The sequence below is a fragment of the Ammodytes marinus genome (genome assembly GCF_949987685.1).
Source record: "Ammodytes marinus genome assembly, chromosome: 18".
Lineage (NCBI taxonomy): Eukaryota > Metazoa > Chordata > Actinopteri > Uranoscopiformes > Ammodytidae > Ammodytes > Ammodytes marinus.
This window is the reverse complement of record NC_137222.1, coordinates 19627041-19640956: the sequence shown is the minus strand read 5'-3', so window position 1 is coordinate 19640956 and position 13916 is coordinate 19627041. Positions and strand designations below refer to the sequence as shown.

Below are 13916 nucleotides of genomic sequence, written 5' to 3'. Positions count from 1 at the left end.
AAGGACATCCAGATGAACAGATTGTATTATCGTGGCATTGGCAGCATGAAGGATAAAGACAATTTCAGATACTATGGTGATGTCCACTGCCTTCGGAGATTCTAAGGGTCTGAACATGCTTCATGGTAATATGTAAACTAAATTAAATCTAAATTTGCAACCTGCCTCATTCCTGACCGCAAATAGTCACCTTCTGTTATGCTAACCTCAACCCCACGTACCCTTAACTCAACTGAAGAACATCATTCTTCTGATGTCAAACCATATCCTAAAGTCAGATCTAACCCTAACCACAGAGGGTAGTGCTAAATACACGGGGAAAAACTGTTCAAAGGGGAAAGAGTGTTATGCAAAAGTGTTATACAAATTTATAATTTGCATAACACTTAGACACTTTAAGTGCCTTTTTCAAATGTAATCCGTACCTCCACAAAATAATAAAATCGTCACCTACTAATGTGTTTTTTTTTGTTTTATAAGTAACACTATTTGCTGCTGCAGATATTAGATGGATGAGCTCATTAGATTCCTACCACCACTGCTTAAGTATCTGGAGTAAGCCCAAGCTTGACAGGCCACCTATGCCTTTTCACGGGTGCTAAATTGTGATTGGAACCTGTTAAGAGGAAGGGATTAGGGAACGTTCAATCGTCTCGCTTGCTCAAAATGTTAAATCCACTGAAAGAAAGTTTGATCCTTACATTTTGAGCTATGTTAAATCTCTCATGTCTTGCCTCTCTCAGCGAAGGCACATTGTGAAAATCCATCACTTGCTTGAACGCTGAGATTAAGAGAAACACATCTACTGTACCCTTTTTTCTTACAATGTTAAAATTACATTCAAATCTTCTGGCACATTTAGTCAGCGACTGTGGAAAAATGTAGCTGCATACTCATTCAAATAAGAACTGCTTGGATTGTTGAATCTTTCAGTTATTTGCTACACCTACCTGTATTCATTGGCTTTCAGTTCAAGTTGAGTTTTGACGCCATGGCCTCTTCTATTGTTTTTCATGTCTTGTATTATATGTTTGTTTGAGTATTTTATGAATTATGTTTTTGAACATGTTAAGCACATTGGTCAATTATTTGTTATTTCAAAATGCGTTATATGAATACAACTGAACTTGAATGTATATGGAGAGCATTTTTGTGACGTCGGATTGAGGGCTACAACATGTTTAACAGGTCTTCGGAGGATGGCATGTTGTTTATGTGTGACAGGATCTAATAGGTAATGCCAAGTATTGTCCTTTATTAATTTTGATACCAACAAAGGTTTATTTTTGCTGCTGATTAAAAGGGCTCTCATCTTAGGTCGGTAGTCAAGGTGAACCAATGCAAAACAACTTTTTTGAGTCATAATCTTTATTGTACAAACAGTTTTTATTTGAATAATTTGTGTCATTGTTAAACTAAAAATGCATCACTGAGCATCATGATCCGGGAGGCTTGGAAGGATGCTGGTCCAAAGGTGAACAAAACGAAGCCTCATATCCTGTCCAATAGAGTGCTCATTCATTTTAGCATTGATCTCTACAAACTGCTGTTTAGTTATGGTAAATTCCGGCCAAGTCACAGGCACCTTCAGGTTTCCTGTGTTGGGGTTCCTGTGGAAATAAGTAGAGGAAGAAACACTTGTGAATGTATCAGCTTTGTAAAATAATCCTCAAACTGTTTCAAACTATTTTACAATATTTAACATGCATGAAAATATTGTTATACCCAGTTCTGGCAAAGTTAGTCCAGTAGGCAATCATGTAGCCGGACAGGTCTCTGTGTCTGTCCCCATAAGCCTTTGGGGTGACGAAGGGTTTTCCAAACACATACTGCAGGTCATCGGCGTGGTCGGCTCCCACCCAGTCATGATAGGGTTTGCCGGGTCCAGCCATTAAACTGGGCTCAGATAGCAGGTAGGAGTAGGTACGTCCAGACCTGTTAAAGACAGGCACTGGGTGATTACCTTTTTTCTTCACCTGTGCCATTCTAGCAATCTACATTGTCCTTAACCTACAAAGGCATGAAGGAAAAACAATCTTGTATTATTTTATAAGAAGTGATTTTAGAATTTCTTTTTCTCAAGATCCCTGAGGGTGAAGGTTCCATTTCTGTATCTGTGGGCGGTTAGCTTCCTTGTTTCGCACCAGATGCAAGAATGAAACATTGTTTAGTTTTTCAACAGGTTTGGTTCTCTTTCACACTTATCGTTTCCTCTGGTCCGAAACAGTTGGTGCAGAGAAACAAAATGCAGCAGCATAAGGCACGTGAGAACGTTCTTGTCTCTCATTGGTCAGATGTGTCTGGGGCTGGAGCAATCACACAGTTCCTGTACTGCTTTACAATTGGTCAGAATTTACATGCCGGAAAACTACAGAAAGAAACTCCAGGAAGTACAGTAGATTGTCTTCCTCATCCCATACTGCATAGTGTTACTGGCCACAAGAGTTTGTTTAATCGAAAAATACTCAGTGCTTCGTGCAGTTGGGTCTGACTCAGTGGTACAATTACTTTCTCATCACAAACGGACCGCACCTGAGTTGGTTTGAAAGCATATCAAGACCACCTCTTCAAGAAGGGCTCGGTACGCTTGGTTGGCCTGCTTTTGGTGCGCACCCGGGTACGATTACTGTGTTCTCACCTGCACAAATGAACAGCAGCAAATGTGGAAACGAACCAGAGTTTGTTTCAATCGAACCAAACATGGCAAGTGAAAGCGCCATGAGTGACTTTGGTTCATTTCTCTTTCAAAGAGCTTACCTGTGTTTGCCGAAAGTTGTTCAATTCAAGTCTGCAGTTTTATCATAACGTATCTTTTATCCAGGGGTCTGAGTTCTGCCATCCTTTGACTTTAATGTGTATTAATCGTTGATAAATTATTTTGCAAATACATACACCTTCAGCAACTGTTTAAAGGGAAAAAAAGCATGTAATTGGCCTCACCTGGCGTTAGCAGCATGCAGGTAAATGGCAGTCTGTATAGCAACCAGGAAGATGTAGTCAGTTCCAATGTCCACTGCAGTTTTCTTAATGGTTGTCTGGCTGGGTGTTGATCCCCAGTTGGACGAGTATTCAGCAAAGGCGATCTCAGCTCCGGCTTGCCCTTTGTCTTTGGTATAAGCAGCAAGGAGCCTCTTTACATCTTCTCTGCAGTGAAAATGAAAAGGACAGCTAAGTGCTTTGCTTTTTCATTTAAAAGCTGAAGGCCCATTAAAAGACAAGGCCAATCGAGACAAATCTAAACAGAAGACTAGACTTTAGAAAAATCAATCCTTACACAGGAATCTCTTGAGTCTTGTTACCAAGGGAAGGAATGTCACTTTTGGTAAAGAGGTGTCCGTCCATATTATTTACCCCCGCCAGGTAGTCAATATCAGCAGCGTTGTGGAACAAGTTGCTTGGCTGATCAGGGAGGAAGTCCCCATCGACAACAGGAGACAGAAGCAGGTTTTCCACGCCAGGATCTGAGATCAATTGACAGAGCGTTATTGGGGTGGCGTCTTTGTATGTAAAGCATGTCTTTGCTCTGTGATAAACAGATTGAACGCTTTATGAAGACGTGTAGGGTTATGTCAAAACAGAACAGGAATAACTGCAATGATGTGATCAATTTATGTATGCACCACACTTCTATTTTCACAATTTAACCATTTACAGTTTGCAACATCATTTGTGAATGTATTTCAGATTCTAAATAAAGTAGTTAGATCTTTGAATGTTTTTTTCAATTGACAGAAAAAAGCGCTCACGATCTGGAGAGCTTTGTGTTATGGGGGGAGAAGCCATGGTGAGAGCCTTAGCATCAGTTGATTTCAGACAGGACGCCATCCGGTCATCAGTGGGACAGCCGACCCTTAGAGCAACCTGAGCCCATGGTAATGAAGCAGCATTTCAGTAGAATCACAGCCTTTATACAGTATTTAGCTGTTCAGAATAGACTTATATACACACTCTGTCAATAATGACAGGTTGTTATTCTGATTAATGAATTAATTGAGTGATTTGTGCTCACTCCACAGTTGGTCTGCTGCACACAGCCCACAGTACAGATGCCACTGTAAATTATTCATTAGGCTATGAAGTTGATGGTTAATGGTAAATGTTTACTGTAACAAACATTTCGCCTATTAGAGTAAATATACAAATTCCAATACCTTAATAGATTTGGACGATCAAATATTGAATTAATCTCTACAATTATTTGAACAATGGATGATTATGTCTTTAAAATTCACAGCATTTCATGAGGAAGTTGAACAATTGTACAACATAATTTTAATCCTATAATAAATATACATTTCCCAAAAATATTCAAGTGAGGACATTTCTTTGACTGCATAGTCTACATCGATGATATCTGACAATGACTTACCCCCTCTGCAACCTTGCGTGGGTTCTCGCTCAATGCCCAGGGGCAGAAGGCAACACCGCTCTGGGAGATGGCTCTCTTGATCAGCCCCTTGTTGTGGGGGGAGAGGGTCTGCGGAGGCATACATACATACACATAAAGAGTATTTCTAGGCCTTAAACTTGCTAATTATGACTGTAAAAAAATATAGCAAGCAAAAGGCATATGTGAGGTTGTGCTGACAAGTTTTATACGGAATACTTTGTTGATGGTTTAGAAGTTCCAAAAAATGGCTTTGTGACTGTTTAGTCAGTTATGCTCAATCACTATTGTTTTAACTCACTATTTGATGGATAGGAACTTAAAAGACAATAAACTATAATGTTAATGTGACGGATTACATCTTTCACAAGCATCATTCAGGTGGGTCATTATATGGTATCCCTTTAATGGTTCCTAGAAATGTTTTGTTGCTTACCTTTAAAGCTTTTATTAATCATTTACAAGCCAAAAATAAATCCATTAGTAGTAACTTCCAAACCCCTATGCCTTATCAGAAGGTTGTAGTGCGTTTCTACTGAAGCCTTTCACCTGGAAGCTGACACTAGCTCCACCTGCAGACTCTCCAAAGATGGTGATGTTATCAGGGTCTCCTCCAAACGAGCCGATGTTCCTGTGCACCCAGGAGATGGCAGCGTGCTGGTCCCACAGGCCGTAGTTTCCTGCATGGTGACACATTTTGAGTAAAAAGCACATTTACACAGCCAACGTTTCCAATTCACTGCCCTTACCAGGTATGCCAGAGTCCCCGGTACTGAGGAAGCCCAGGGTTCCCACACGGTATCCCACCGACACCACAATAACATTGCCCTTGTCTGCAATTTCTTGACCGCTGTACAGGTAGTTGTTGAGAAAATTTGCCCCCATAGAACCGCCGACCGTGAAGCCTCCTCCAAAGAGCCAAATCATGACGGGAAGATTTGATGACACTAGGGGGGGTGAACAAGACAAACATTTTAAATCTTACAAGCAAGCACATTTAATGTATATTATTATATTATTAATGTTTAAAAACGCAAACGCTACCCTGTTTGCCATGAGGAACCCAGATGTTGAGGTAGAGGCAGTCTTCGCTACCAAAACTTGAAGTCTGAAGTATGCTGATCTGGAGACATCTCTGAGCAAACTTTGTAGCCTTCAGTATGCCTGGGGATGAAAACAATATTATATTTTTCAGAGGGATATATTTTCTATGCAAGCATTGCATTCAATTGTTAGCTCTGTTGTTTTTTTAAGATAAGGTTTTGAACGCACCCTCCCAGCCTGGGTGAGGTTTGGGCTTCTCAAGTGTTCCAGGTTGGGCAGCAAAGGGAATTCCTTTGAAAACCTCCACGGAGCGGAAAAGACCAAGTGGGATATTTCGTCCCTGAACACGGCCACCTTCTGTCTGTACCACGCCCAGCTATAGAGACACATTTGGAGAAGAGCTTCATAGAACATTGCCGGGGATATAGTGAACTCATTAAAAGTGAAGGCAGAAAAAATGCATCATCATTTGAATTTAAAGGCTCCCCGAAAACATCTTTAAGGGGCAGATTAATGTTCTCAATGCTAACAGAGTATGCTTTTGATTGACATATATACAGCTTTCTTTTGGTTTCCTTAATTTTGTGGATTTTTTAACAAGATACATCACTTCCAAAAATTTGTCTTGATTTCATCAAATAACTTATTTCCCTTAGATCTGCCCTCCCACTCAACTACCCACCCATGAACTCTGTGCCTATTTATAAAAGCCAATCAATTGAATTGGTTGGTGCAACTTTTAAGGACATAAATGGTCAGGTTTTGATTCCAGAAATGGATGGAATGAATCCAATATTTTATGAGAGCTATGACTTTTACGTGGTAAAAGTAAGCCTTTTGATCGCTATGCATGAAGAAAGCTCATTAATCCAGAGGTTCACAGATGGACACTTGTCCAATGTCTAGCAATTAGACATTTTGAATCCATCAGGCAGATGTTAACAAATGTGCTTTCATTTGTTCTAAGCGTTAAAGTCTTAGGAATTTGACCAAGGATACATATATCCGTGTGTACAGGGATTTCTTGTGAATAATAATGGAAATTATGCCCTTCCAAATATCTTGGATATTTGTACACATCAAGATGCATTGAAACAGGGTTCCTCTTTCGGTTCTACATTTTATACAGGTGTCTGGAGTAATAGGGTTACATTTTTTCAAGAGTTACAATAAATATGTTCTCATGAGACATCATACTGGATCGACTTAAATCTGCTATTATTAGAGTATAGAGTCTGTGCTTGATGACATGCCCTTTCCAGCTCTGTAATGTCTGTCTGAAGATCTTCCATCCAGGCCATTCTCTTATCATTTCGGGATCCTGCTGATGAGCTTATCAAGTTACTGTATATTTTTGAGATTTTTCAACTTCAAGCAGGGCATTGGTATGATTTATTCATAGAGTAAATCCATATTTATATTTGCAACTTTTAATTAGTTAAAATTATTTCACACTCACAGAGGCAGCCGAGGCGGTTCCCAGAGACAAGACAACAGCAATCAGAATCTTCAGTTTCTCCATGGCTGTCCGGAAACCATACTTCCCCTCCAGTGGCTTATATACAAAAGACCCGCCCCCCGAACCACACCCCCACTGTTCACTCATGTTGCATAATGTTTACATCCATACTGTCACGCTGTGTTTCACCTGACTTGAACGCTAAACCTACAATGGGAACCAGCCAGATGCAAAACTTCCAGCTGTATCAAAGTATTACAATCAAAGTATCATGCGGTACGTTTCCCAAAACACATTGAATTATTGGTTTACCTTCACACATGTTGGTGTGCAATTTTGCTAATCCTTATTAGCTTAAAATAGATTGTAACCTGGGAAAATAAAGTCCAAATTTCACAAAGACTCAAAGAAACCGATTTTATGCCAAATCTGAACCAGAGATGTGAGTCCACATTAAGTATTTAACTTTGAGTGGACGTAATGATGCAAGTAATCAATAAAACAAAAAAACAAAAAAAATATAGAGACACATGTAAATTTGGATTTGAGATGTTTACATGTTGAAGAGAGAAAGCCCATGCTGCTGTCACAGAAACAGGTGGGCTGATTCTCAGATTTTCTAAAAATACACAGTTTGAGATAAAATGGAACCTAAAATAATCATGGTGAAGTTGGTGGAAACTTGTATTTGAACTTTGAAGATTAAGAGAGGCCAGCTTCCTGCAACAGCAGATCCACACAAACACTCCTCCTTCAGCAGATATTGTACGTTTGTTCAATTTTATATAACAGTAGAATATACGTACACATATTCAGAAAATATGTCCTATGCTTACAAGTAGGCTATACACATTAGCCTATACAATTGTTACAAAGTTTGCGTCTTTTTTGTGCATTTTCTAAAACATCTTTCAGTGACATTGGTGCTGTTTGGCAGACTAATTTTATTTACCACATCTACAATCCACAGAACACGAAGTGACCATAAGTGAGCACATTTTAAAACTAGTTCTAGTAGCTAAACATAATTAGTGGTCGAAGAGAAACCATGACAAAATAGAATGTTTTGTGTCCTAAAACCATTTTCTGCATAGATAATGTTGAATAATTTCAATTAACGGCATTAGTTTACTTCCCTTCACTTTAATTAGCCTTTTCAGATGATTGTATTCAGACTCAGATCACCCTCATAACAAAGTCACAAAAAATTGGAGACAAATAAGATCTTTACAGTTGTTAATTTTAGGAAGTAGCCTATACACTTCACCCATACACATAAATGATAAGATTTAGTTTTAGCAGTAGCCTATTAGCAGACAGGTAGGGGCTACCCTTTTAAAACATATTGAGCTACTGTGTTAGCTGGCCTACTATTATTATCTGCTTATTTCACATACTTAATAAAACCAAACAGGTGCGAGTGGGACAAACAGTGAACAATAATCCTCTTGATTACCTCAACTATTTGTCTTGGGTGACTTAAACACGGCCTCTCCTTTATTTGCATGTCCATATCATATGTTTCGTGTCCTGAAGGAAAATAATGGACTAACAAAGCTCTTCACTTGGATTCGTCTCAAACATACCAAAAAACTCAGGTGCCATTGATGTCAAGTTAATTTATTTAGCATATCATACAAATTATTTAAAAAGGAAAAACACAGTAAAAGAAATCCAAAAAAAATGATCTTCATTATATATTTTTTTTTTATGAAACATTACAAGTTTGATATTGAAGGTCTATAGGTTCACACTGTAGGTGCATAAGTGATCATACAAGCTGTTAAATCGTATTAAATTATTAAGGTAGATTTGGTAGGACACTGAACCAGAAATGCACATATCGTGTTCTCAAATTCTGTCTCACATAGTTCTCATCCATTTGAGAATTGATTTCCAGGTACGGGTGTCCGCTGCTGGCAAATGTAGGCCAGGTAACGGGCACTTTCAGATCTCCTTTGTTGGGATCTCTGTGGACATAGAAAAGGCTAAATTAATTCAGGCAGTTATAATCTCCTATTTCAGTGTTTGAATCAGTTTTGTTTGATTTCTGTGTTTTGTTTCTGTAGAATTATACCCAGTTTTGGCAAAGTTGGTCCAGTAGGCGATCATGTAGCCAGAGAGGTCACGGTGACGAGGCCTGTAACCCAGTGGTGAGCTGAAAGGCTTTCCGAAAACATACTGCAGGTCATCCATGTGGTCGGCTCCCACCCAGCTGGGGTATGGTTTGCCAATGCCGCCCAGGCGGTTAGGTTCGGATAAAAGGTAGGAGTAGGTACGGCCAGTCCTTTGGTGAGACAATGAAAGAATAAGAATGTGACAATGACTGGATCAATGAGGGTGCTGAATATATGAAGTAAAAAAGTATCAATATTCTCACGTGGCGTTGGCAGCATGAAGGTGGAGGGCAACCTGGGTAGGAATAACGAAGATGTAGTCTGTTCCAATCTCCACAATGGTTTTCTTGATGGTCTCCTTGTCAGGGTTTGTTCCCCAGGTATAGGTGTATGTAGCCCAGGCATTGTCCAAACCAGCCTGGCCCTTCTCTTTAGTATACGCAGCCAGGAGCCTTTTTACATCCTCACTTTAATCAAGAAGGAAATGTTTGAAAAACGGGGTCTGATAAATCGACTTTTTGCCACCAACATTGTTAAAGACAGTTACAGTTCTCAGAAAAAGTCATTATAGTGCAGTGGTTATCTGATTTACACTGTGAACCTTTTGCCTTAACTCACATAGGTGTGTCCAACAGGTGGGAGTTAATTGAAGGAACATCTAGAGCAGTGAAGATGTGTCCATCCATGTCGTTGATTCCAGCGAGGTAGTCAATTTCAGCCGCATTGTGGAACAACTTGGAGGGCTCATCTGGCAGGAAGTCGCCATCAACCACAGGAGACAGAACCAGGTTGAATACAAGGGGGTCTGATGGAGGAAGATACAATCACTCACTTACAATTTCATATCAACTATTAATATGGAAGGAATTCAAGCTGTAATCAATGTTCTCAAAGCATTGAAAGTGAAGCCTTTACTTTCTGAAGTCAGCTTGATGTTTCAGAGCTCATGTGGGCAACGTTCATTAGCCAAGTTTCCATCAAAAGTTAGTGCAAAGATGATGTGAATTAATGTGTTATTATCCATTTCTACTACATGACAATTGGGCGTTATGCACATCAAAATAAATAAAACATAACACACACACCAAATTAATTGTCCTGTACTGCCATTTTCACTTTCCAATTGGTAATCAGTTACAGGGTAAAAGCCCAATTCCTTGTTTTTCCTCCAGTACGACACAATGATACAATGTTGAATGAAAATGTTAGGCTGTAAGGAGTGCAGCCCTTACTATCGGCTGAGCTAGAGACACTGAGAGTGGCAGCCATCGTAAGGAGAACTGGATCAGTCATCTTCAGACAGGCAGCCATAGTATGATCAGTAGGGCAGCTGACCTTCTGAGCAACCTGGGGAGAGGGTTCAAATAATCTTTAGTTTTTTCCTAGTTATGAAATGAAATGTACACATTGAAATTCAGGTTAGTCATGCCAATAAAGAATATAAAGTTCAAAGACGAAAAAGGACAGAGAAGCTGTTATGTACCTCCTCAGCGTACTTGCGAGGGTTCTTGTCGATACCCCAGGGGCAGACGCTAACCCCGCTCTGGGAGATGGCTCTCTTGATGAGCCCTTTGTTGTGTGGAGTAAGAGTCTGTAGACATTAACATGGAAAACAGAGATATTTTAGTATGTTTCTATTTTTTTTTTTCAAGTTAGATTTAAGTAATTGTCCATATCTATCATCATATATCATCTCACACTGAGCTAGACACCTCACCTGGAAGTTGGCACTAGCTCCACCTGCAGACTCTCCAAAGAGGGTGATGTTATCAGGGTCTCCTCCAAATGAACGGATGTTCCTGTTCACCCAGGCGATGGCCGCTTGCTGGTCCCAAAGGCCGTAGTTTCCTGACAGGAATGTCAATCACTGGATTTACTAATTTAATGGAGCAACTTATATTGCCGGGGAGAACAACATCTCCTGGGATCTGTACAATTCGGCCACCTCTGTAAAAATATAAACTGGCACCTACCAGGTAAGCTAGAGTCTCCAGTGCTCAGGAAACCCAGAGTCCCAACACGGTATCCCATCGTCACCACAATAACATTTCCTCTGTCTGCAATCTCCTGCCCACTGTACAGGTAGTTGTTCAGGAAGTTAGCACCCATCGAGCCTCCAGCCAGGAAGCCTCCTCCATAGATCCAGACCATGACTGCCAGATCTTTGGACACTACAGAGCAAGATAATTGGATTGGAGCCAGTGGTAGTTCATATCTAATATGGATGCTACTCTGTGTTCTTTTCTCAGCCTTACCTGATCTGCCATGAGGAACCCAGATGTTAAGGTAAAGACAGTCCTCACTGCCTCTAGTCTCAGTCATCAAGAGGTTCAGCTGAAGGCATCTCGGTTTGAACTCAGTGGTCTTCATAACACCTGGAGATAAACGCATGCAGTGAAAGACGCTTTAAAGTTATCAAAAAAATGTTTTGCAGGTTTTCATGACACATTATATCACATAGTTCAGGCCTTTAGCTGATGCTCATTTACTTATACAGCTAAAAGATATTAATATAATATAATATAATATAATATAATATAATATAATATAATATAATATAATATAATATAATATAATATAATATAATATAATATAATATAATATAATATAATATAATATAATATAATATAATATAATATAATATAAATATAAATATTTCTACTCACCGTCCCAGCCGGGGTGACGGTTTGGTTTCTCAAACCTCCCAGGGATGTCAGCAAAGGGAACTCCTTTGAAGACGTCCATGTGATGGCGGTACCCAAGTCGAATGTTCTCGCCCTGCACCATACCTCCCTCTGTGTACACCACACCGAGCTACAGAAATCCACCAAAAGTCCACCTTTTTACTATGATTTACACCAATGAATGTGGCATGCTGCATTTGATTGGAATTCTCAGTTTCTATCTGGTATGGTTTTGAAATAATCAAATTGTTTGAATCAAACAGTCATGTAACACAGAAATTTAAATAATGCATTATTACAAATACAGAAAGAACAAGGCTGTGACACAGCCATTATTCCAATACAATATATATATACTATCTCTGATACTCAGGCGAAATTCAATGAGTGTATGGGTGCAAACATGTGGACACTTCTTTGTATGTACTGCACATTTCTTTACATAATTGTGAAACTTACAGAGATTGCAGAGACCGCCTCTAGAAGAAAGGCAACAGCCACCAAAAGCAACAGCTTTGCCATCGTCACCAAACTATGAGACCCAGGTTCATTGTCGGTCAAACTTATATTGAGTAGACCCCTCCCCCAACCAACATCTGACCAGTCTGTGGGCATGCTTTTATCACTGTTAAAATATTTAACCACCCTGCTTGCACAGCATTTTACCTCAACGCTTACTTCAAACAGAGTCTAAAACTCTTTTTTTAAACCATAATAACATGCTTCAATTGTTCTGTCTGAGTCGTCTGAGTGTATCTGTAAGCAAATGGAATTTTTGGCATTGAAGGTGGAAATAGCCAAGTCCCTTTCTATGACTTTTGTCGGGTGCTATAGGCCTCCATCTGCCACAAAGGAGGCATTATCGTCATTGAAGCATATTTTGTCCAAATTAAATTATAATGAGCTTTTAATGGCTGGAGATCTGAATTGGGACTGGCTAAATGCAGTTTCGGATTCATTTAAATCTTTCTGTGACTCTATTAATCTTAGCCAGCTGGTCAACCTACCTACAAGGCCAAATCTTAAAAATACTGATGAGTCCACTTTGTTGATCTAATTCTAACAAATGTTCCTCATAAATTCTCATCCTTGGGAGTCTTCTGCAATGATTTGAGTGATCATTGTGTTGTTGCTACCTGCAGGGACACAAAAATCCCCAGACGTAAACCATGCATTATTTTCAAAAGGAATTTAAAAATATTTAATGAATAGGCTTTTCATCAAGATATGTCTTTGGTTAATTGGGGGCACATAGGTATTTTGCTGGATGTTGAGCTAGCTTGTACATTCTTTAAGGAAAATTTTGTGAAAATTGTAAATAAACATGCTCCTATCGAGAAATTCAGGGTTAACAGACAAGAAAATCCCTGGTTTTCCCCAGAGTTGTCAGATACCATCCATCAACGTAATGTGGCATGGGCCAAAGCCAGAATTTTATTTATTTTTTATTCTGACTGGTTTCAGGTAACTAAGGAACAAATGCACTTCTCTTATCAAAAAGGCTAAATCGGAATATTACTTATCTGTCACAACTGAGAACCTAATCAACAGAAATTTTGGAAAGTAATTAAATCTATATATGTAATTAAAAGTCCTCAGGCTCTTCTGACATTAGTTCTAAAAGACTCTGTCCCAGTCTACGATAGAACTGAGGTTCTAAATTGCTTTAACAACCATTTTGTATCATCTGGTTCTTTGTTTGACTCTACAGGAGCTGCCCATGTGTCTCCCTGCACAGACCCTCCAAGGTTTTCAGGAGAACCCTTTAATTGTGTACCTTTTACTGTGCGGCAAGTGCATCAAGCCTTTAAAACGTTGGATAGCAGAAAACCCCCTGGACCTGACTTAATAGAGCCCTACTTTTTAAAAATAGCAGCTGATTTTGTACCACAGCCTCTAACAATCCTTTTTAATCTCTCAATCGAAACCAAATAAATTCCATCCGTTTGGAAGTCATCTTTTGTTACCCCCTTATTAAAAGGAGGTGAACCGTGTGCTCAGTTAAAAGAGTTTCTAACCTCCAATGATCTTCTCTCAAAACTGCAATCAGGCTTCAGGAAAAAGCATAGTACCATCACTGCAGCTACAAAAGTGATCAATGATATAGTTGCTCTTGATGCACTGTGCTTCACTTTTCCTTGATATGTCAAAGGCTTTTGACACTGTGGACCATGCTGTTTTAAAGCATAGGCGTCTTTCCTTGAGTGACAGGACTCAGTATATTA

General features: G+C 39.4%; 2 protein-coding genes across 2 annotated transcripts; both read right to left on the bottom strand.

The window, feature by feature from the left end:
* Positions 1-1426: 1426 nt before the first annotated feature.
* On the bottom strand, positions 1427-6953 carry LOC307265074 (bile salt-activated lipase-like; the record flags this gene model as incomplete). The annotated part of the gene is made up of 11 exons (XM_080046644.1): positions 1427-1610; positions 1726-1935; positions 2941-3144; positions 3275-3461; positions 3747-3861; positions 4370-4477; positions 4937-5067; positions 5137-5334; positions 5432-5551; positions 5660-5807; positions 6891-6953. The coding sequence occupies 11 exons, from the start codon at positions 6951-6953 to the stop codon at positions 1427-1429; spliced, it is 1668 nt and encodes a 555-aa protein (XP_079902770.1).
* A 1738-nt stretch (positions 6954-8691) lies between these two features.
* On the bottom strand, positions 8692-12213 carry LOC307264867 (bile salt-activated lipase-like; the record flags this gene model as incomplete). The annotated part of the gene is made up of 11 exons (XM_080046397.1): positions 8692-8860; positions 8968-9177; positions 9271-9474; positions 9626-9812; positions 10240-10354; positions 10491-10598; positions 10725-10855; positions 10981-11178; positions 11263-11382; positions 11674-11821; positions 12151-12213. The coding sequence occupies 11 exons, from the start codon at positions 12211-12213 to the stop codon at positions 8692-8694; spliced, it is 1653 nt and encodes a 550-aa protein (XP_079902523.1).
* Positions 12214-13916: the final 1703 nt, after the last annotated feature.